Source organism: Pogoniulus pusillus, chromosome 7, assembly GCF_015220805.1.
Source record: "Pogoniulus pusillus isolate bPogPus1 chromosome 7, bPogPus1.pri, whole genome shotgun sequence".
NCBI lineage: Eukaryota > Metazoa > Chordata > Aves > Piciformes > Lybiidae > Pogoniulus > Pogoniulus pusillus.
The window spans coordinates 7,720,682-7,744,079 of record NC_087270.1 but is presented as its reverse complement, the minus strand read 5'-3'; the positions used below and the strand labels follow the sequence as shown (position 1 = coordinate 7,744,079).

Genomic DNA, 23,398 nt, shown 5'->3' with positions numbered 1-23,398 from the left:
TCATTTAATTTCATTGACATACAGAGTTGTGACTATAATATTAAACTTCTTAGTACTGTAAATAAATAACTAAATAAGCACTGGGATTCCATGGGGGAAAGGACAGGGGCAATAGAAATGGGACTCAGTTGACAACAATGCTAATGGAAGTGAGATGCTTAACATAAGACTGTAAAAGAGTAAAAGGCACTCCAAATGTATATCAGGCATCGAGGACATAAAAAATGAATTTCATTTGACAAGGTCTTTTTTGCTATATTGTTATTGGAGATAAGATACAAAGTTTGAGTCAACTGTAGAAAAAGGAGTGCAAGCTGGAATAGATGCAGGCAAAGGCTGAGTACAGCTAGCAGAAGTGCAGAGAGCCTAGGATAGGAAAGGAGAAAATATGCATGTCTCTGTGAAAGAAGGAATCATAGAATCGTAGAATCATAGAATCAACCAGGTTGGAAGAGACCTCCAAGATCATCCAGTCCAACCTAGCACCCAGCCTTAACCAATCAACTAGACCATGGCACCAAGTGCCCCATCCAGGCTTTTCTTGAAGACCCCCAGGGACGGTGCCTCCACCACCTCCCTGGGCAGCCCATTCCAATGGGAAATCACTCTCTCTGTGAAGAACTTCTTCCTAATATCCAGCCTAGCATAGGATCATAGGAGTATAGGATGTTAGGGGTTGGAAGGGACACAAAGAGTTCATCAAGTCCAACCCCGCTGCCGGAGCAGGACAATACTGTCTAACACAGATCACAGAGGAACACATCCAGGCAAGACATCTAGACTTCAGGCAGCACTGGGTGGGATGCTTTGTCATTGCATTTGTGTGGCTCCAAATTAATAAGCTCCAGTGAGAGAAAATAGGTTTTTATAGGAAGGTAGATCTGTTCTCTGCAGATACGTTTGGCTGTTCGATTCTCCTGTTTTAAAATTCAATAACCTATTATAAGGCATTAAAACCAGCCAAAGCAGAGACCCAGGACTTCCACTCACAAACCTCCAAAATGGGAAACAACTTTGAAGAACATGATGAAGAACTGCTTTGAAGGCAGAAAATGAACAGGACAGAGGCACAGAAAGCAACAAAAGACATAAGTTTAAGGAATAGTCTGGTCAACTGCAGCAAACACTACTGACAAGTCGAGAAGAATGAGAATAGACTACTGTTTCTGAGATCTTGTCATCGGGGAGTTTGGTGAGAGCTGTTGCAATTTCAAGCAAGGAACAGAAGCCAAAGTGTAGGAGTTATAGGAGGGAATCACAGAAGAGGGTCTCCAGACAGTAATTATAAACAGCGCCTTCAATGAGCTTAGGAATGAAGAAGAGATAGGCGATGAGATATGATACAAAGAACTAAGTAGGGTCAAAGGTGCAATTTTTAAGAGGCAAATGCTTGCTTATATTGCAGTGGAAAAGAGCCAGAGGACAATGAGAGGTTAAGAAAGAGAATAAGGGAGGAGAGAAATAAGAGGAAAAACAGAACATGGGGTCACAGGGGCAAGTGGAAAGGGTACAGATGGAAAGTAGACAAGAAACTCCTGCTGCTCTGACAGTGGAGGAAAAAGGATTAGGGAAAGGAAGGGAGAAGAGAATGACAGAAGGAAGAGCATACTGTAACTATTTTTCCTTAGGAGAGAAAGTGAGATCTTACGTGAAGAAAATCAGCAGAAGGCAAAAGAGGGAAAAGCTTCATCAAGGAGTTACAGAGGCAAGGGGGATTTAATTTCAGAATTCAATTAAGTGGGACAATACAGCTGTTTTCTGAAAAGACAGCAGGGCAGGACAGAAAACAAAAAAAATCAGATTTTGTAATGAAAAAGAGCTCTCAGTCTCATGATATTTACTGGAGACACTCCATAATGTGAGAGTAGAAGCAGATATCTGGGAGTTTGCAAAGCAGACTCTGCAGTGGAAGTGTTTAATTCTATGTCCTTAAATCAAGGCTGAATCGAGGCCAGACGTTTTGGTAGTTTAACTACTTCTTTAGCATGCAATGAAGAAGAGTCCATGCAATTAGGGTGGGAAAAAAAAAGACCTGCAATAAGTCAACTTGTCTCTACCTCTGCTTTAGGAACATACTGTTTTGCTCTCTCCTGTTCTGTGAAATTAGAACAGAATTAGAACTTTGATAAAAAGAAATTCTCTACTTGTTTCTCGCCTATTTTACAGATTTCATTACAGGTGAATGCTATTCAGTCTTCTTCTAACTTATTTTCTTCGCAGATAAAACAATTTAAAAACAACTGTTCTGTGTCAAATTTTGGATAAATATACTGAACAGCAAGTGGGGAGGGAGAAGGAAGAGGAGGAGGACTAAACACAAATGTCCTAGGCAGTATAAGGTCCCCATGATTAAGGTCACCAGGGAACAGTAGTGATCACAACAGCAGCCCAGTGACCGTGGAGTGCAAAACATAAAACCACAAACAGAGTAAATGAGCAAACTTTTCATAACCAAAGTGTGTTAAAAGGAAAATTAATCCAAGCAGAAACTGAACTCTATGTTGTAATCAGCCCTTTGTCAGCTTGTTTCAGTCAGAGTTCCAGAGCCAAAGCCACAGCTGCTACCACAGCTGGAAGCACAGAGCCTCCTGAGAAGCCAGTTGCAGACTCAGATGCTGCTGTTTCCTGTTTATTATTATAGTGTAAGTTCACATATAATTTACCATGTTCACTGCAGATGTATTTATTTTTATTGGATGTTCATGCTAAAATGTATATGCCTATCATTTGGTGAATTCATAATATTAAGGTTGATATATTCTGTCTCTTTGCAAAGGAAGCCATTTGTTAAAAACAGTCAATCTTTACTGTAAGGAGAGGGAAAATACAATGAAGAGAAGGGGGAAAGGAGATTCTTCCAAGAACAGAACCTTCCTGCCAAGCCCATAATGTGTAAATAAGGAATTGTTTTCCACATTTGATTTAAGAAAATAATAGAAGCAGCCTCTCGATGTATTTAGCACCCAGATGCAAGTAATATATATGCTATTCAGAGTAAAGTTTATAGCAAGAATATCTTATTGTGTCTAGAATGATCAGAAAACACAGTTACATTGTGAACTATGTTCCAGAAAATAACTTCTCTATAACCAGAACAAAACTGTCATGACAATGCAGGGCTACTTCCCCACTTAACTTCTAATAACTATATCAAATTATCCATGCAACACTCAGTAACACATTAGAAAACACACTGCCTTACCACCTTATAATTTCATGTTAACATTTCAAGTCTGATTTTGCAGCAATCTCCATCTTCTCCAACTTCTCCTGGGGACTGTGACCAGCTGGCTTAATGCTGTGTAAGCCTGCAGATTCGTTTACCATTCACATAGAAAGATGGGCTGTTTCCAAGTCTACTTATTGTTCATTGACATTTCTTTTACTATAATCTCAAATATAGGCTTGCTTACAGTGAAATGAAGGAGTTAAGTTGGTTTTACTACCTAAAAAAGTGATAATGGTACAAATCACCCTATTATGAATATAATTGTGACTATGCTAAACACACAGTGTAGTTTAAAAGTGTGTGTTTAAAGCAATGTGAAAAATCATCTGCACTCGAGCCCTAAGTATTCCATAATACCAGAAAATGAGCACTCAAGGTTTCTGCATGTCTTTGTAAATCATATACAGCTTTAAAATATATATTGATCAGTAGAAAATCAAATTGTGACTTTATCTCATATCACTGCTAATCAGGCATATAAAAAGAGTACTCTAAGGCTATCCAAATATCTTTATCATATTGACAATTACTAACATATATATTTTTAAATAGTATTATTGAACCGAATTATAAAGACCAGATTGTCTTGATAATCAGAAGTTTCAGATAATCATGATGATCTTTATAAACAAAACAGTCTTCACTATTATCTTCTGGAATATTAAGGTATAATAAGATAAAACCTATGTGTTCCTCTGCATATGCATTTTACTGGAAGTAAATTCAAGTATCACTAGCAGAAGATAAAGATAACTAAAATGAATTATTTCTCTTTATGTTTCCAGTATTTCATGTCATACCATTTGTATTAGCATCCAAATAAACCAAGTATCATTTCTTATAATCAACAAGGAAATATATAAGTTGTACCTCTTAACCTTCATTATAATATACTATAAAAGGTAATAGGAATAATAATATTAATAATGCATAGAATAATTTGTTTGGTATCTGTCATAGCAAAAAATATTACTATATTCATCAACCAGTATTTGAATTCTATACAAACACAGATGTAATTTCAATATGCTTTTCCCTACTATGAACTTCACCACACTGCTCACTCTTAAACAACATGACTTTAAGTAAAGGAATTATATACACCAGTTTAGAAATAATGCATAATTGATGAATGATCAGCACTGAAAGGAAATGCTTCTAAGGATGTTCTACAGCAAACATTTGCACATGTTTTTCTGAGGCTGAACCTCTAAACATTTGTATACACATTCACGTTTGCACAGGCAAATAATTCAAGTGGTCTCAAAAGGGCTATTTATAGGGGAAAAAAATTATGACAGGGACGTGAATAATTGCTGGTCATGGAGAAGTGGTTTATAGTAGGGGGAAAAAAATCTTATCTTTCAGCTCTTATATTCTCAGTCAATTTTTATTGTACTAAGCAGTACTGAATGTTTCAAAGATAGTTTGTTTTATTTGACAGGACACAAAGTAGGACGGTGGAAACACAAGTCCTTACTTTCTTACTGTTCTATTGTACAAATTACAATTTATTAACTTGGAAGAACCAATCAGAATTTACTCTAATTTTTTTTTTTCATATGTACAGCAAAAATACATTTGAATTAAGTGCAGCCCAACTGAACAGTTGCAAATACCATTTGTCCCAGTTGTTCATCAACCCTAGGTGCTACGCTTCATTTTTAATGGCTGAAAGAGATGTGATGTTTTAAGAGTACCTGAATTACACGTTAAAACACGCAGTTCTGAAACCAACAGCATTTTGTGTCATTTCACATGCAAAATATGCTTCCTAGTAATTAGCTGACCACACAGTTTGTAAGTGATTTGGCTCAGTGTCTTCCCAGAATGTATTCCAGATGTTATTGTAAAGTTTTTTTTTTTATGCATGTACCAAGAAAATAAAAAAATAAAGCCCTCTTTATGGGGCTAATAAATAGCCTAACTTCCAAGACCATACACAAGATTTCAATTCTTCATAAACATTTGAACTGATTTAGTAAACATTTACAAAGCTGTGTACTGTGCTATAGATTTTAAATGTGACAGCTGACAGCATAAATTTTCTGGATGATGATCGAGTCAGTGCTAGTGCAGCTGTAGCAACAGTAAGACATGCAAAAGCTTAACGTTTAGTTTCAACTGTTTGAGTGCATTTTTCATAAGGCTCGAGGAGTGCCAATGATTTATGCTCACTACATAAATTCTAAATTGCCAGTGAAAACATGAAGTAAAATTTGAAGCTCTTAAAATTATTTTTGGAAGTATTTTTCAGCTACACAAATAAGGATTTAGGGCAAGGCACCTAATTACCCATTTCCTGCAAATAAATAACATTTAAAACAATAACAGTGCTTTAGAAAGGAAACAATATCTGTACTGAAATGAAGAAAAAAATACAATTTATGCAGATTAATATTTTTATTACCTAAGTAATTCAAACAAAACATTTTGCCCACAAAATTTGTAGAAGTCAAAATGTGTTGTTCTGGGAGCTCCCTCGAGCAAAGGCTGCAGGTTTTGGCCACGGGTCTTTAAAAGTAGCTAGTCAGTCAAGCAACGATCACCAGTTCTAAATACTGAATGCCAACTGATGAAATGCATAACATCCCATCATTTTGTTTCCAAAAAGCTGGATCTGAGGTCGTTCCACAGAAACTCTCACATTTCAGTTTCTGAAACTGCCAGTTTCTGCGCTTGCTTGACACGTCTATGTGACACTTACAGATCGGGATATCAAGCATAAAGAACAACTTGCCACAAACCTTTGACTTTCTCAGCATTTAGATAATTTTGCACAGGACTGGGACACAAAGATTTCATCTGTATCAAACACTAAAAACAGCTTCTTTAGTAGAAGCTAAATATGGGATCTTAAGACCATAAATTGTGGGCTTTGAGAATTCTTTTTTGATTGATCTCCAGGGAAAAGTCACCTTGATTGCATTGGATGCTTCTATGAAATCTCTGTTTAAGTTTTACCTTCTGATTATCTTTTTCCACACATTTTTTATCTGAGGAAGCAAAGTCCTATATTTTGTATCATTAAATGTAATGTGAACCTCCAGAAGTATTCTAAATATACCTCAGTATTCTAAATATACTGCAATATTTGGGAACTCAAGTCCTAATGTCCCTTTAGCAGTGCAGGCATTTGTTGGCAACTGGTGTCAGAGAAAATCATGGTTTAGTCTTCTAGAATCAACTTGGAAATGGTGGTCTGTTTCCATAATCTTCCCTCTCACAAGCATCTGAAATGTTGTAAGCTGACTTGGCACTCAAAGCTAGTTCTTTTTGTTCTTTTTCTTAGCTACTTAACGGTTTTTAGCTGTTTAAAAGTTTTAAATCTTCCTTCTAGAGCTTTGTTCAACTAAGGCATCCACCATTCTGAATTCTGTATTTTTGTGTTCATGGTCCTGCTGCTATTTTTTTTTTTGGTCTTCAGAAGTCTTTTCAGCAAAGGACAGGATAGTGTTGTTTACATTACTAGTCAACTTCAAGGAATCTCATTGCAAAATTTCCTCTTGAACCTATGTGAGCCATTTTGCACTCACAAGGACCTCTACAAATAATCTTAGATAAGTAGATCTGTGTGATGAAAAAGAAAGTGGAAACTAAGAAGAAAGACTGTTAGAGGTTGAGCACCATTCATACTCCAGAGAAAGACAAACACTGGATAATTCCAGAGTTTCATGCACTAGAGGCTCCAAACACTTCAACTCCTGGAGTTTTCAGAATAACTTAGATTGAGATTTGTTTTCCCTCAGGAGTAAACCTGGTCTAGCATTTTTATACCTTGATGCCACAGGGTGCTAAGTGATGTATTATAAATACAGTAATAAAATGAAAGTATGCAGGGTATTTTTAGGGTGCAGGGAGAAGTGTCACAAGTTCTCAACAGCACAAAATAGATTTTATTCTGTGATCTGTGATGGTGATTATAAATTTATATAATAAAATGGATAGGTTTGTGAAGATTTTTTTTCAACATCTAGAGGAATCTAGACACCATTAGTTGTTACAAAACACAAAGCAAAACATATACCATCTGTTGTTAAAAGAAAAGCCCCAACCACCCCACAAAAAGAGACTATCTCATCTAAAATACAAAAACTTGGCAGGATACTTTTCTATTGGTGCAAAAAACCTCCTGTAACAACCACTCAACTAACTCTGTAATACTTAAGAATCTTTATATTTACCCACGCACTGGAATATTCATGTTCCTTGCAGATTTAGCAACTTCTTCAAATCTTTCTATGCTTTCTTCAATTGAACAATTAATATTCATTTTGCTGAAAGTTTCAGATGCTGCACCAAATACTGAGACTTCTGTAGCCCCTGCTGCAACCTGAAAAACACATTTCAACAAAACAAAATTGCAACACCACACGAAAGTATTAGATGAAGCATTTAATTCTGAAAGTCAGAGTGCATTATATTGTCTATATCTAAAATATTTTTTTTAGTCATTTTTTTTTAATTACACACAAACATTGTGTGATGGTTTGGGTGTTCCCTGTCCCCCCACACACTTTAGAAATCACCCAGACTAGACTCAGCCAGCTCTGGAAATATGAATGACGCTTATATTTACAGCTAGCACAATAGACAAGCAGATATTTACAGTATCTACAGTTATAGACAGAAATAGACAAGGGAAAAGGGAATACAGAAACACAACAGCCCTCCCAGAAACCCGAGTCACCAGGAGGGGCTCTCAACCACTCCTGCACCTTCCCCCTACCCCTCTCAACCTTACTCCAGTCCCAAGGAAGAATGGAAGTTCAGCCAAGGTTAGGAAGCAAAGTGGGTTAGCCCAAAATGGAGGGTGAGGTTAGAGAGATGCAGCTCACCAGCAGCCCAAGTGAGAGTGGTGCTGAGTGTGTGTTATCTAATGTTTTTATTTCTTGTTCCTATACTTCTCAGCAAGACTGTGAGTAGACATCACCGTTGTTTTCCTTTTACAGCCTGTAATCTAAGTTCTTCTCACCGTCCCTGGGGCAGTTCAAGGCAAGGTTGGACGTGGCACTTGGTGCCATGGTCTAGCCTTGGGCTCTGTGGTAAGGGTTGGACTTGATGATCTATGAGGTCTCTTCCAGCCTTGGTGATACTGTGATACTGTGATACTGTGAAACGTTCCAGCCTGCTTCAAACTAGCACACATTGAATCAAATCAATGAGTATGGCGTATTTCCTTCCTCTTCCTAGCAATCAGACACATTTTTTAAGTCATAAATTACAGAGGTACCTGATTTAGTGGAGGATGACCCTGCTCACTGCATTGGGATTGGACTAGATGACCTTTGGTCATCCCTTACAACCCACATCATTCTATGATTCTATGTAGGAAATGACCTGAACCCACTAGGAAAATAACAGTGACTGACACTTAGATTAATTTTTCAGAAAAAGAAAAAATCATATAGCAACTGTGAAATATCTATCCTCTAGAGAAGCCTGTTCCTCATGAACACCAGGAAGTCATTCTCATGCTAGAAAAGCTCTGTGCCTACATGTATCTAGAGCAGCAATATTAATCAAGAGGGATTTCCTTGTAAGAGTCAACTCTAGGACATGAGCTCTACTGGACTTGGTGTCACAGTCAATATGGATAATATGTGTGAGTTTGCTGAGAAAATGTCTTGGAGCAAATACCTGTCTAGAAAATGTGTAAATGTGATGACTTCACCAAAGGTGCAGTTAGTATCACAGTATCACCAAGGTTGGAAGAGACCTCATAGATCATCAAGTCCAACCCTTTACCACAGAGCTCAAGGCTAGACCATGGCACCAAGTGCCACATCCAATCCTGCCTTCAGAAAAAGAAATTAAATAGCAATGGCTGCATTTTAAGGCTGAACTACCTCATTTTTCAGTTCCAAACACTTTGAGTCAATAGTTTTGAAACAATTCAAACTTTCAAACTCTACCAAAACAAAATGCAGAATGTAAGAAATCTAATACATACTCTGAAGCATTTTCATTTGAATTACTTTTTCTTCATCCTTCACTTCTTTCCAAGAAGAGGACACATTTCAGAAATTTTTCTACTTTCAGCAATTTAAATAAAGAGAAAGAACTTTCTCTTTATGTACAAAGCATCCTTTATAGGAACTTGCAAAGACTGATCAATACTTCTTATTAAAATAATATAGAGCTTAACATCACTCTGAATAATACATAAAGATGAATAAAAATAATACAGAGCTTAACATCACTCTGAATCTGCCAATTTTTCACAATGAAAACTTCTTAATTAAAAAAAAACCCTTAGCTTAGGACAGGTTCTATGACATTAAATAGCCAGTGATGGTACTGAACTCTTAGTATCTGAAATGCGAAGGAGGTAATTGCTGTATGAGGGCACTTACAGCAGAATGAAAACCTTGAAGATTAGGTGTGAGAACAGGATACTGGACTCCAGGATGCCGCTCGATGCCCATCATTACTTCTTTGTGATCTGCCATCTAAAATATATACAACATTCATATTGATGAGCAGCTGATTTTATACAGCTAAGTAAGCCAAAATTGGCTTAGATTGTGCTTTTACGTTCATTAGGTATACCATTACTGTTAAACTGATGTTGTGCAAGCACTCTTATTTTGGATACCTTAACTTCTGAGAATTTGAGTTAGAATACATATAAGTTGGGTTTTCTACAGTGTTTCTTTTTTGTGCATATCTGTAAATATGTCATTTGAATCATAAATTAATCAACTGTTACCTCAACTTTAAACTTATCTCAGTGGACTCAATAGGTGGAATTAACAGAACTGACATTTTAAAACTATCCAAATCTTCAAAACTTCATCACTCTGATGTGACTTTACAACCTTAAGTATAAGTGAACTTGAATTACTCAAAGCTGTTCAGCATAATTGAAGACTAAGTGAACTTGAATTACTCAAAGCTGTTCAGCGTAACTGAAGACTAATCAGAAATCCATCCTTTAAAATATAGCAAAATCCAGCTCTCTTTGTAGTGTAAGATTGTGGTATACTTTAAATTTCATTCCAAAAGAAGAAAATACTTATTTATTATAGCAAAAGTCAAAGATCATTACTTTATTCAAGCATTTGTTTTCTTTAGTCTCCCCTCTCAAAAGAAACTGCCTTTTAAAGATGTTCTTGCAGTTTTCTCACTCAAGATTAACACCACTCCATGCACAAGAAGATAAATCAAAGACTTATTCATGTAAAACAAGATAAATTATTTAGACAAGCACGTTTTCTTGAACAAAGTGGGGAAAAGTGACTTTATTATTGATAGTATGCATGCCTAAAACCAGTAGGTAATAAAACATATCCCTCATGTCTCACAGACTTTGAGTTTCAAAAGATGAAGAGTGCATTTTAAATACTTTCATAAAAACAAATCTTTCAAGAAAACAACATTAAATTGGATTTCTGATTCTTTTAATACAGATGAAAAGTCACTTGAGGAGTATTTTATGAAAAGATTATGAACTGTGAAGATTTTATTTCTCTGTACTTTCAACAGATATTGACAGCCTTTCAGTATCAAAATTCTAAACATGTGATATTGAATTATCACAGTATCACAGTATCATCAGGGTTGGAAGAGACCTCACAGATCATCAAGTCCAACCCTTTACCACAGAATTATATCTGATTATGAAGTGGCAACACTACTGGCAACCTGGAATCTTCCTGTCACTGGTTTCTCATTTAAAAAAAAGGAGTACAAATATCAGAAAAAAAAAAGTCTCCTCAAATGTAAGCCCAAATTTGCATCTATAAGGAAGCTGATATATGGTATGAGAACTGTCCTATAGCCAGACACAACTAATTTCTCATCAGGAATCAAGTGATGGCACAAACCAACTTTTAGTAATTGCTTCTACATAAACTGTCCCCCCAGTTTAGGAGGGACATTGAGATGCTTGAGCGTGTCCAGAGAAGGGCAATGAGGCTGGTGAGAGGCCTTGAGCACAGCCCTATGAGGAGAGGCTGAGGGAGCTGGGATTGGTTAGCCTGGAGAAGAGGAGGCTCAGGGGAGACCTTATTGCTGTCTACAACTACCTGAGGGGAGGTTGTAGCCAGGAGGAGGTTGCTCTCTTCTCTCAGGTGGCCAGCACCAGAACAAGAGGGCACAGCCTCAAGCTACGCCAGGGGAAATTTAGGCTTGAGGTGAGGAGAAAGTTCTTCACTGAGAGAGTCATTGGACACTGGAATGGGCTGCCCGGGGAGGTGGTGGAGTCGCCGTCCCTGGAGCTGTTCAAGGCAGGATTGGACATGGCACTTGGTGCCATGGTCTAGCCTTGAGCTCTGTGGTAAAGGGTTGGACTTGATGATCTGTGAGGTCTCTTCCAACCTTGGTGATACTGTAAATTAGTGTAACCACCTAAGATATCTGATAACTTCACAAAAAAAAACTTTTGTACAAACTTTAGTTTTTTTATGAACAAATTTTCATTCCTTAATTTTGTAAAAATACTACATACATTTCCTGGGGAAAGGAATAATACTTGAAATGAAATGATTAATTAAATGGCAAATACTGGAACTGATTCCACAGTTCAGAATTATAGCCGAACTTAAAACAAGCTAAAAAAACAAAAATCACAGAATCATAGACTCAACCAGGTTGGAAGAGACCTCCAAGATCATACAGACCAACCTAGCACCCAGCCCTAGCCAGTCAACCAGACCATGGCACTAAATGCCTCATCCAGGCTTTTCTTGAACACCTCCAGGGACGGTGACTCCACCACCTCCCTGGGCAGCCCATTCCAATGCCAATCACTCTCTCTGCCAACAACTTCCTCCTAACACCCAGCCTATACTTCCCCCAGCACAACTTGAGACTGTGTCCCCTTGACAATATTTCAACCAGTGTAAGGCTTCTAGATACAAACATTATGTACTGCATTTGTCCCATTACCGTTTTTCCTGAAAGTAAAATCTCTTGGTAAAATATATTGCATGTTAGAAGACTTTAAGTTGTAATACAATATTTCTCTAAATTTCTTTTAAAATAAGCTTTCTAATGGTAGGTATTTATAAATTTTGTCCATTTAGGTTATAGGTGTGGGATCCTGTTTTACATGGCACCTTGCTACTGGGGAACCTTTTCTTTCTGCTTTTTTTCAGTAAAACAATCTCTGCCAAAAAAAGCAGTGGAGGGGAAACCATAAAAGAGCTTTAGAATACCAAGAAAAGAACTAAGTGAATGACTGATCTAAACATAACCATGAATTCTATTCCCATGACCTATGAAAAGAAGAATGAAACAAGCAAAGCAAAGACAAAGTCAAGACTGCACTTCCTATCAAAGCAACACAATCTTATCTTTTAAACAAGACATTTTAAACACAAATTAAGTCATTAAAAGAAAATATTCAGACATGAATTTAAGATAAAAAGAGATTGTTCTCTTTTTCTGAAACTGACAATCCTGTGCTAAATTTGGTGTTCCTAATAGCTCACAGGAAAAGGAAATCATTAAAGAAGAAAGTCAGAAACCCACCTTTGCTCTAGACTTTTCCCTCTCATTTTTAAAACCCCACTGTTGCTGTAACTGCTGAAGTTTGATGGCACTGGGAAAAACAGCCTATTCACTGTTAAGACACATTATCATTGCCACTATAGTGACACCAAAAAATTCTGCATTAGCAGTGTTCTTTTCCCCCTTTCCTATAATCCTTCCTTTAGATGCTTCCTTGGTGATCGCAAGAACACGGAAATTAATCAAAGGAGTCCTTCAGAGTGCTGTATGGGAACAGCACAGTTTGCTCAGTGAAATCATGAACAGGTATGATCATATTATGTTTTTCTCAGAGGAAAGCCTGGAATATTATCCAAGCCCAGGATGTATTCTCAGTTTAAAAATGGACAAATGTATACATTTTGGTGGAAGATGTGCAAGAAAATATGTTACCAATTCAAGTCTTTTCTCAAAAGAATTAATTTCATGTTTTACATTGCAAATAACTTGTGATTTCTTTTCATGTAAGCACTCAAATGTTTCTGTGCAAATAAGTGTGTAATTTGGGTGGCCAGCATCAGAACAAGAAGACACAGCCTCAAGCTATGTCAGGGGAAATTTAGGCTCAAGGTGAGGAGAAAGTTCTTCACTGAGAGAGTCATTGGACACTGGAATGAGCTGCCCGGGGAAGTAGTGGAGTCGCCGTCCCTGGGGCTGTTCAAGGCAGGATTGGACGTGGCACTTGGTGCCATGGTCTAGCCTTGAGCTCTGTGGTAAAGGGTTGGACTTGATGATCTGTGAGGTCTCTTCCAACCTTGGTGGTACTGTGATACTGTGATCATTCCTTGAAAATTAGTTTAAATTGTATAGACAAGTATTAACTTATTTGGTTACTTGCAGGGAATAGTTAAGTTTGTACAAACAAGAGCTACATCATACGCTTGAGTGTGGGAATGCAAAGTGAAGAGATGTGGGAACAGAGTGAAGAAGAATAACAGGCAGATGCTGACCTTGGTTCTCAGAATCAGCTGGCTAACTTATCTCAGAAGGGATAGATAACAGGCACCTCATTAACGAGGAAAACAAGGCATGGTTTATGCTGATAGAGTGGGTTGTCCTTGACTCATTATGCTAATGTGTAGGCGTGTGCTTTGTGCCCTGAGAGCCGAATGATCAATAAAGGTCTCTGGCATAATTCACATTGAATTGTCTGGAGTCCACATGGCTTTGCCTTGGATCACATTGATCTGTGAGGCTTTGACCGCATTTCCTGCAGCAAACAAGCAGCTAATTCTGCAACACTTGAGGGCAAAGCATGAATATGCAGTGTTAAATCTCAGACTGAAAGCGTGGCACTTTAAATGGCAACATAATTTTGCTGCTGACTTCAGAAAGGATAGGATTTCCCCTGGATTGCATCCAATGGAAACATTAATTTTTTGCAAAAACAAGAAGCAAATTATGATTCATCAAAACTCAGTTATGTCTGCTGATAAAGTGCCAGAATTACAAAATAACAACTATGTCTCTCAGACAACTTCCTGGCTTAACCTGGGACCTGCTGCATGACTGTGGATTCACTGGAGTATGTGTACTCTTGGCTGACCTGGTTACTGTCGTGGAGGACCCACAGGCCCAAAATAGGCTTATACATGCTTTGCCTTGCCTGGACATGGTTTTCTGCCCACACCAGAGGTAAACACATGAACAGACAAAAGGGGCACAATAGACCTGGCACCATAAAGTCTGGCCTGCCCAGGGCCCAAGTTGTGCAACGCGGTTGTGTAAGCCCACACGCCTAGCTCATGGCCCACCGGGTGCAAGGCCTCTGCTCTTCCCATATCTGGGGGAGCCAGGCCTGGGGACCCTGCCTAATTTGGTATGTTTTGGCCGACTGCCAAAGCCGATTGGATGATATCATGGCCAAAGGACCATTAATCTCAGCCCACAGCTGATAAATAGGACAATCCTGGTGAATAAGAGGCTCATTGCTCACCTGCCCCTGCCTGCCCGCTGCCTGGTGCTACTACCTTTGTTGTCACTTTATGTGCTGCTTTGCATCGTGATGGGGCCTGAATACAGGCAAGGATCCAGCAGGCGACCGAACCACACGTTCCTGGCCGGCCCGCAGGTTCAGCCTGCCCTGCCAACCCAGGAGCTGCCCAACTCATGCTACACAGCACCCCAGCGCATTATTTCCAGCCAAAAGCCCAGATCCTGCTTTTGCCCAGCCAGCTGACCGTCTGATGTCCTCCTGAGAGCCACAGAAGACCTCTCTCATGCCCATGAAACCTTCTCAGATGGCGTGCCCCAGTTTGAACTGGACTAGCAGCTCCATGTGAAATCAACCACGTGGCTTCCACTATATATATTTTGGGAACACAGACATTAAGGCTTCCAACTAGTGAGCATCTGAACTCTCTTGATTCAAGTTGCTAAAGGAATTTCATTAACCTTACCAGGGGCAGTTTATGCCGCAAGACTCTCTAATCAGAAACGTTTCTAAGACCTTTACTAAATTGCTTAATCTGGTTGTACACAGACACTCTGCAAAATAGTTTTACCAACTGCATCGTAGAATTTATGTAGGTTAGTCGTACATAAGTTTGGGGGGGAAGTTCTCTCTGTGTATATTAATAAACTATTCAATAACCTTTACATCAGCCTCATTGCATTTCACCACAAACCCAGATTTAGATCTAATCCCCTCCTTAACAGTTACCCTCTCCAGATCTGATCTTCTCTCACAGGCTGTTGGACTGCACTTCAATTAACAATCTTTCCCTACTAAAGCAACCTACTCTTACTGCTGATGAGTTGGAAATTTAACCAGCTTTTTGCACAGCTTTCTTCTTTGGCTTCAGTTCTGACTACTATCTACAACTATCTGAAGGGAGATTGTAGCCAGGTGGGGGTTGGTCTCTTCTCCCAGGCAACCAGCAATAGAACAAGGGGACACAGTCTCAAGTTGTGCTGGGGGAAGTCTAGGCTGGATGTTAGGAGGAAGTTGTTGGCAGAGAGAGTGATTGGCATTGGAATGGGCTGCCCAGGGAGGTGGTGGAGTCACCATCCCTGGAGGTGTTCAAGCAAAGCCTGGCTGAGGCACTTAGTGCCATGGTCTAGATGACTGTCTAGGGCTGGGTGCTAGGTTGGTCTGGATGATCTTAGACGTCTCTTCCAACCTGGTTGATTCTATGATTCTAACTACCCCAGCTTCAGCTGACCTGAAAAAGCTGAATAAACAATGTCTGACAACAATATCCAATTTTACAAATAAACACTATTTCTGTGCCATTTTCCTGTACAATTATACAGTCTATACTACTGGAACACTCCACTGCACTGAATGTTTACTTTGAAATAGTGGTGATGATTTTACATACCTGAGGCACCCATTTGGATGAAACAAAACTGGTTGCTTCTATGGCAGGCAGGCCTGTTTTAGAAAGCCGGTTGATTAACTCAATTTTGGTATCAGTTGGGACTATCACCTGTGGACATGGAGACACAGTATACTAAAGTATTTCATATTATGAGAAACTTCAAAGTTAAATATTCTCAGTATGTAATAATATTTACTTTTACAATAATTAAGTGTATTCATACATTACACTATAACTGTTTCCTGACAGTAGAAAGATACTGCACATGGAAAGAACTAGGCAGGCAGTATTACTCCAATTTTTGCCCACCACAAAAGAATGGAGAAGCACTTCTGTGTTATAGATAGGGTCTCACTAATTGTTAGCAACCAAACACCAACCTAGCAAAGAAGTAAAAAAGGGAACAGTAACACAGAATAGTTGAACTAGAGAAAAATGGGAGAACAAAGCTCCACAGCTGAGACAAAGTAATTCTATTCTGTTAATACTGCTAACATTTTTGCTAGCTGTAGCAACAATACACATAAGCTTGTCCTGTTTGTGGAAGTGAATGGCTCTTTTGATACACATACTCTGTTTCACATAGTATACTTACATTTCTTCCATGCTTTCCTACCACATTTCAGGAAAAAAACAGTATTTTTCCTGAAGGGTGGTAGTAGTGAATGGGCTGCCCGGGGAGGGGGTGGAGTCGCCATCCCTGGGGCTGTTCAAGGCAGGATTGGACGTGGCACTTGGTGCCATGGCCTAGCCTTGAACCCTCTGGTAAAGGGTTGGACTTGATGATCTATGAGGTCTCTTCCAACCTTGGTGATACTGTGTGTGTGAGATAGTTTCTTCCTATGCCTGTTCAGCAGTAAGTATGATAAAACCTACTGTACTATTCTTACTGTAGTAGCACTTGTAGCACAAACACATACTATGAAGGTAGCTTGTATTTCATGGAGTTTACCAATTATATCATGGCAAAATTACTGACTGACAAGACAAATTCCAGAAAAAGAAGTGGCAGTTGAGCAACAGAAAAGTTAGTTAACCAAGTACAGAAAGAATTTATAAGATTTAACATCTGGCTAAGCAGTAATATACTTTTATTCTAGTATAAAAAAAAACAGTTATTTATGTGATAATAAATAAACCTATTTATAGGATTAAATGAAAGAAACATGATTACCAGGATATGTTTTACACAATGAAGACAACAGTGATATCCATGTCAAAACATCCCAAATGGAGAAAAAAAAGAGAGAGAGAGAAAAATTACCTTTTCATTTTGTAATCCATCCCTTGGCCCAACTTCTACAATCTTTATGTACTCAGGCAGCCCAGATGTTTGAGATTCCTGAAATAAAAATCAATACTGAAACACAAAACAATGACAGTCACCAAGATGAAAAGTACAACTTGTAATTTGTCCTCCCATATAACTGCAGACACAGCCTCAAGCTACGGCAAGGGAAATTTAGGCTGGAGGTGAGGAGAAAGTTCTTCACTGAGAGAGTCATTGGACACTGGAATGGGCTGCCCGGGGAGGTGGTGGAGTCACCGTCCCTGGAGCTGTTCAAGGCAGGATTGGACGTGGCACTTGGTGCCATGGTCTAGCCTTGAGCTCTGTGGTAAAGGGTTGGACTTGGTAATCTATGAGGTCTCTTCCAACCTTGGTGATACTGTGATACTGTGATAGTCATATTGTCAACACTAAGCTTGCTTGTGGCCTTCAAAAATCCGTGGGAACATGTTCCACACCTTGATTTAGGGCACAGAAGTTAAAAGCAGAAGTTATCCATGTGCATATTCCCCTACTCCTCTGAGGCCACAAATGTTTGTTATTAAAATGTACATGAAACCATAAATGAACATTGTGTTTTACAGAGTGAGAAATACTCTCATTTCAAAAAGCTTCCCAACAAATGCTCCAGTCCTCCAAACTTCTAACTGAGTGTTCTCAATTTAACTAAGCAGTTTTTTCTCTGCAAGACGAGGCTATAAATCTGAAAAGAATAGAGCAGTCAAGAAATGCTGAAGACATTATTAATGAAAGATGAAAGTAATTCCTCTGCTTGAAGATGAAGGATTTAAAAGAGAACAAGGAAGGTCCTGGCAGAATTTTGCAGGTGTAAGAGCTGCTCTGGAAAGGCAGGAGGTTGACAGTGACAGGAGGATAGGAAGGCAATGGTAAGGTCAAGGGACTAAGGAGAGCATAGGGAGTTGGAGAGGGAGGAAGGAGAAACAAGGAGAAAAGCAGGTGAATGGAAATGAAAATTTCCCTTTTTTATTATTTAGTTGCTGTGTTATTGAATCAAATTGACAGGTGTGGCAGTTAACATACCCTGGGCCTTTTAAGGCCTGAAACAGTTCAGAGCAGTTGCTTAAGCTGACCCCCAAAAGCTGTAGTCAAATAGCTGCCTCGGGGAATGCTACCCAGACCTATAGGAGCAGACCGGAGGGATGCAGGCAGCCTTGCCAGGAGCTCTGGAGACATCCTGTTCTCTGCATGGCACTGAGTTCAGAATCCAACCCACTGTCTCCATTCAAGTGTTAAAAGCTCATGCTGGATCTAGTGGGAGCTAGCTGCAGAACAGCTACTCCTGCTGCACCCACCACCTCCACCTGAGAGTTAACCACCACAGGAAGAACCAATCTGTCAGCGCAAGGGTAGCAGTCACCCAGAAACCAGAACTCACTTCTATAGTGCATAAATATGGCCACTAATCACAGTATCACACAGTATCACAGTATCACCAAGGTTGGAAGAGACCTCACAGATCATCAAGTCCAACCCTTTACCACAGAGCTCAAGGCTAGACCATGGCACCAAGTGCCACGTCCAATCCTGCCTTGAACAGCTCCAGGGACAGCGACTCCACCACCTCCCCGGGCAGCCCATTCCAGTGTCCAATGACTCTCTCAGTGAAGAACTTTCTCCTCACCTCCAGCCGCCTAAATTTCCCCTGGCGTAGCTTGAGGCTGTGTCTTCTCGTTCTGGTGGCTGAGGCCACCATCTCTCCACAAACAGATGAAAAACCCACTTGCCATCCCTCCTTGCCTAGTGTCATAAGGGTTGTTCAACCAAATGGCTGATAACTTCTCCTCACGGCAATGGACAATGAGCATTCCCACAACACCTTCAGCTTCTCCCTGCATTCTCCCTGCCTGCAGACAACAGTAAGTTCCCTGCAGCACAAGCCAAAATACAATCAGCATACTCCAGAACATTTACTGTGCATTTATCTGAGCCCCATAAAAAGAATGGGAAACATCTGTACAGTATCTATTTGATCACATGGAACATCTGGCAAGTTGAAACTCTGTCAGGCTGTGCAAAGCCCACACTCACTGACAGTATAAACCTACTTGAATGTGAAGGTAAAACTCTCGCATCTGCTGCATATTCTCTTTTTTTCCTAAGTTATTTTCACAAATATGGCACTGCTTCAGCACTATGGACATAAATCTGGGCTATTTCATTATTATCAGATGCTTCTTATTACAAGACAAATGCCACAACTGTGCTATGAGAAAAGCTGTGACTCGGGGGGGGGGAGGGTGGGGTGGGGGTGGGAGGGGGGAGCTGAAAAAACCCAAAACACTTAATGTAGAGCATGAAAAATGTCCATAAAGGTTCAGTGGCAAAAATGTTTCATTTCTAGGCCAAATCCTGTAAATCCTATTCAGTTCCTACTGTGATAAAACTTTTGCAAGAAGTCAAAGAGCAATCAACCTGCCTTTACAGAACGGTTCACACAGCTAGAGCATGGGCAGGAGCCATTCACACAGCCATTCAGGGGGACTCCTCTATCCCTTGAATTATGTAGGGGACAGATTTTTGGAAGGGACATTGCAGAAAGCCATTCAAGTTTTGAGTTTTGTTCTCCATCTCTGATATTACAGGCATACAGTCTCTTCTTTGAGACATAGTTCAGGTCACTCATTGCCTGATTTTTCTCTATGGCCTCTCTATACATTAGTCAGTCCCAACTTAAATTCACTGCTCTTGAACATAACACTGAGAATCATACATGAGATGACTTTCACATGAACATGATAGCAAAAACTCAAGGCTGTACTACAGACAAATCCTTACACTCTTCCAGCTGATGAACTACAAGTGTAGAGTAAACATCTTGGCTCTGAGTCCAGTGAAATCTTGTTGTGCATTGAATTTCATCTAGTTTCATCTGTAGTACATTGATTGCCTCTGCTTTCAAGGTAACTCAGTTTCTCTTGTGTGACAGCCAGTGTGGTACTGACAACATCTCCTGTCCTCCTGTCACCAGCAGATCTTACCACCTAGAAATTTTCTGGTCTTGACAAAAAAACCTTTGCCTTAACATAACATATATTATCTCAAGAAATGTAGATTAATGCTATAAAGGTACTTTAAAAGAAAAGAAGACATGAGGAACTCCACCAGCCACTTCTCTTTGGTCTAGTAAATCTGCTTTCAACATGATCTCCTATTTTCTCCTCAGTCAGTTTCTTACTCATCTCAGAAATTCTGTTCTGGCCATCGTTCTCCCCATCACAACTAAGAGCTTCTCTCATGCTGCATTGCTGAAGCTCAGATACCAAGCAAACGTAAGGAAAGTAGAATATTTAGGTTCAGACCCTCTCTATTGTTTATGCACTTTATAGTGCATAATCTTCCAAGACTGATATCAGAGTTATGTACTTGACAATTTTTGTTGAGAAGAAAAGAGACTGCTTTCATGGGAATTCTTCTGATCACAATGCCATACTTGCAGAATATCTGGACATCACTTGAAACACAGCTGAAGAAGACAGCTGAGCCACCAAAGAATAGAATGAAGCCTTTAAGCACTGAGTTTAAACATTTCTTTGTTAGATCTTAACCAGGACTCAGGGTTCATGAATTGAGGGATAAAGTTTCTCAACCTCTAATTACAGTGCATCAAGGTAAAACAAAGGATTTTCAGAACCAAACTGATAGACTTAGAGATTGTCTACACCTTTAAATATGGCATTAAATGATCTACAGATAATAAATAGAAAATATAAATAAATACATGTTAAATGTGGTTTATATTTTAAGAGAATCCTAAAAAGGTGAACCTTACCAAAGTATATAAGTTCTTAAACACTAAATGTCAGATAATTATTTTTTCTTTATTTCAGACAAAATAGAATTGTATTATACAGGGTTTTTTATGTAACAAAGTATAAAAAGTAGTTACAGTTGATACTTAGAGGTGAATGCTTATTGAATTATATAGTGGCTCAGTTAAAAAAGTAATGACTACTAAAGTATGATGTTTGAAATATCAAAAAAGGAAATAGTTGACATAAAAGACTAAGAGCCTGGAAAATTTGTGTTTCCCATGTATCAAGCCTTGCCAAAGGAGAACAAAAAGCACATAAAACCACGAAAAATTGCCTCCCTCAAATCAGAATGCAGCCAAAGAGTCTTTAGAGGAAAAAAAATAGGAAAAACCATACTATTCAACTTAAGACACTGAATGCCAAACTTCTGTATGGAAACATTTTCCCTGAGTTATAAATAGCTGGAAATTTAAGTTATTATAGAAAACCCTAGCAACCCTTAATTAAAGCAGTATAATCTTCTTAACATGACCATAAATGTAATAAAATTAAATAAACACAGTTCTTTTATTTACTTCTAGTATATGTGCTGAGATTCCTTCTGACTTCTATTCCATGCAGCTCGTTCATATGGGCACTAATAGCACTGGCAAATACTATCCAGAGCTGCTCAAAAGTAGCTGAAAGGACTCAAAAGCAAGGGGAAAAGATCTGGAGGTTCAAGCCATCTCAATCCTTCTAACCAAGCAGAGATGAGGCTCTGCTTTCCTTCTTCCTTCTTCTGTTCTGGAACAGAGGACAATTGAACAAAAATAGGTCCATTTCCTACAAGGAAGAATTCAGGAAAGCTGCTTTGAACAATCATCAAGGATGTGGCATTGTAACTCCACATGCATATGTGCAGTGATATGGACAAATGCCCAAAAAGTGGGAGAAGGCTATGAGATAAATAATATGATTGCTGGAAGGAAAACAAAGAAAATAGTGGGCTCAACCTTCTGAACACACAGATGTCTCTGAACTTTACAAGGCATAGAGGAAAGAAACAGGAAGAAATTGGAATCTTAGTGCTTAATCAAATAACAACTGAAGAGGTATTGCAGAGACTTGTTTATACAGTTCACACTACTGTGAGGTAGGCATGAAACATACTCCATTCCCAAGTTAACTAGGGGGAAAATAGAGAAGATTTACCTGTGAAATGTAAGTAATATATACAGATACTCAGAAAAAAAGGTTTGGCCAGAAAAAGGTTCAGTCAGCTCTTGAGTGGCTCCATGGATGGAGATTCCTTGGCTACCTGTTCTAGTGTTTATCACTGTCACAAGAAAAAAGGCTTCTCTGATCTTTATATGGAATTTATTGTGCTTTACTTGGTGTCCACTGAAGCTCCTCCAGTCAATAACTTCATCTTCTTCATTCACCACACTAGGTATTTGTGAATATTGATAAGATCCCCTTGAGCCTTCTTTTCTCCAGGTTAAACACTTAGCTCTCAGCCTCTCCTCATATAACAGATGCCACAGACCATTAATCATCTTCATGGCTCTTTGCTGGATCTGATCCAATAAGTCCACGTCTCTTTCATGCCATGGATTAAATTAACAGGTATTACTTTAATCCACCTCTTCAAATTTAATTTGAATGTGCTTACAACTTCTATTAGAGGGCTTGTGTGAGTTCACAAATGAGCAGCTATTACATACATCAAGGGATTATCTGAAGTGATTGAGAATTCACTGTATGGATTTCTATTGTAAAGTAGTAGCTCTAACATTTCTCCTGTCATTTCCATTAATTCACAATTAATCCACAAGTACACCTATTGTAGGGTTGTTTACAATAAAAGTCGTTCATATGAAGAAATATGAATTTAAACATGAGAATTCAACTACACTGTAAATACTTGGGCTGACGGAGTGGAAATAATATTAATGTACAAACAGTAAGAAAAAAAGATTATTTACAAATTAGAAATTAATATTTCATAGAAAGAATTGCACCTATTGAGCAGAATTCTGATGAACTGACAGTTCAAAAGATAACAAATTATCTTAATAAGGAATGCCTGAGAATGTGGCTGCATAAAGAATAATCTTTTTACACAACTAGAAAATTCAAGTCACACTCAACTTCACTACTCAAGAAGATGCACAAAGAACTCATACAGAAAGAACTACACTACTTAAGAACATAAATACCAAAAAGGCAAAATATCATTAATACATTGCTATTCCTTTTGGCATTCCAAAGCTACAGAAGACAAGCTTTAAGAGTAGAATTCAGCTCA

General features: G+C 38.8%; 1 protein-coding gene across 3 annotated transcripts in view; it reads right to left on the bottom strand.

Annotated features, from left to right (window-relative positions):
* HMGCLL1 (3-hydroxy-3-methylglutaryl-CoA lyase like 1) overlaps positions 1–23,398 on the bottom strand; it is an 82,961-nt gene that overhangs the window by 43,896 nt on the left and 15,667 nt on the right. For all 3 annotated transcript variants that reach the window (XM_064146770.1, XM_064146772.1, XM_064146769.1), the window contains exons 2-5: positions 17,312–17,389; positions 16,048–16,155; positions 9,586–9,681; positions 7,414–7,562 (exon numbers count right to left, since the gene is read on the bottom strand). In XM_064146770.1, coding sequence (XP_064002840.1) covers positions 7,414–7,562; positions 9,586–9,681; positions 16,048–16,155; positions 17,312–17,389 — 431 coding nt within the window. The remainder of the gene's footprint in view (positions 1–7,413; positions 7,563–9,585; positions 9,682–16,047; positions 16,156–17,311; positions 17,390–23,398) is intronic.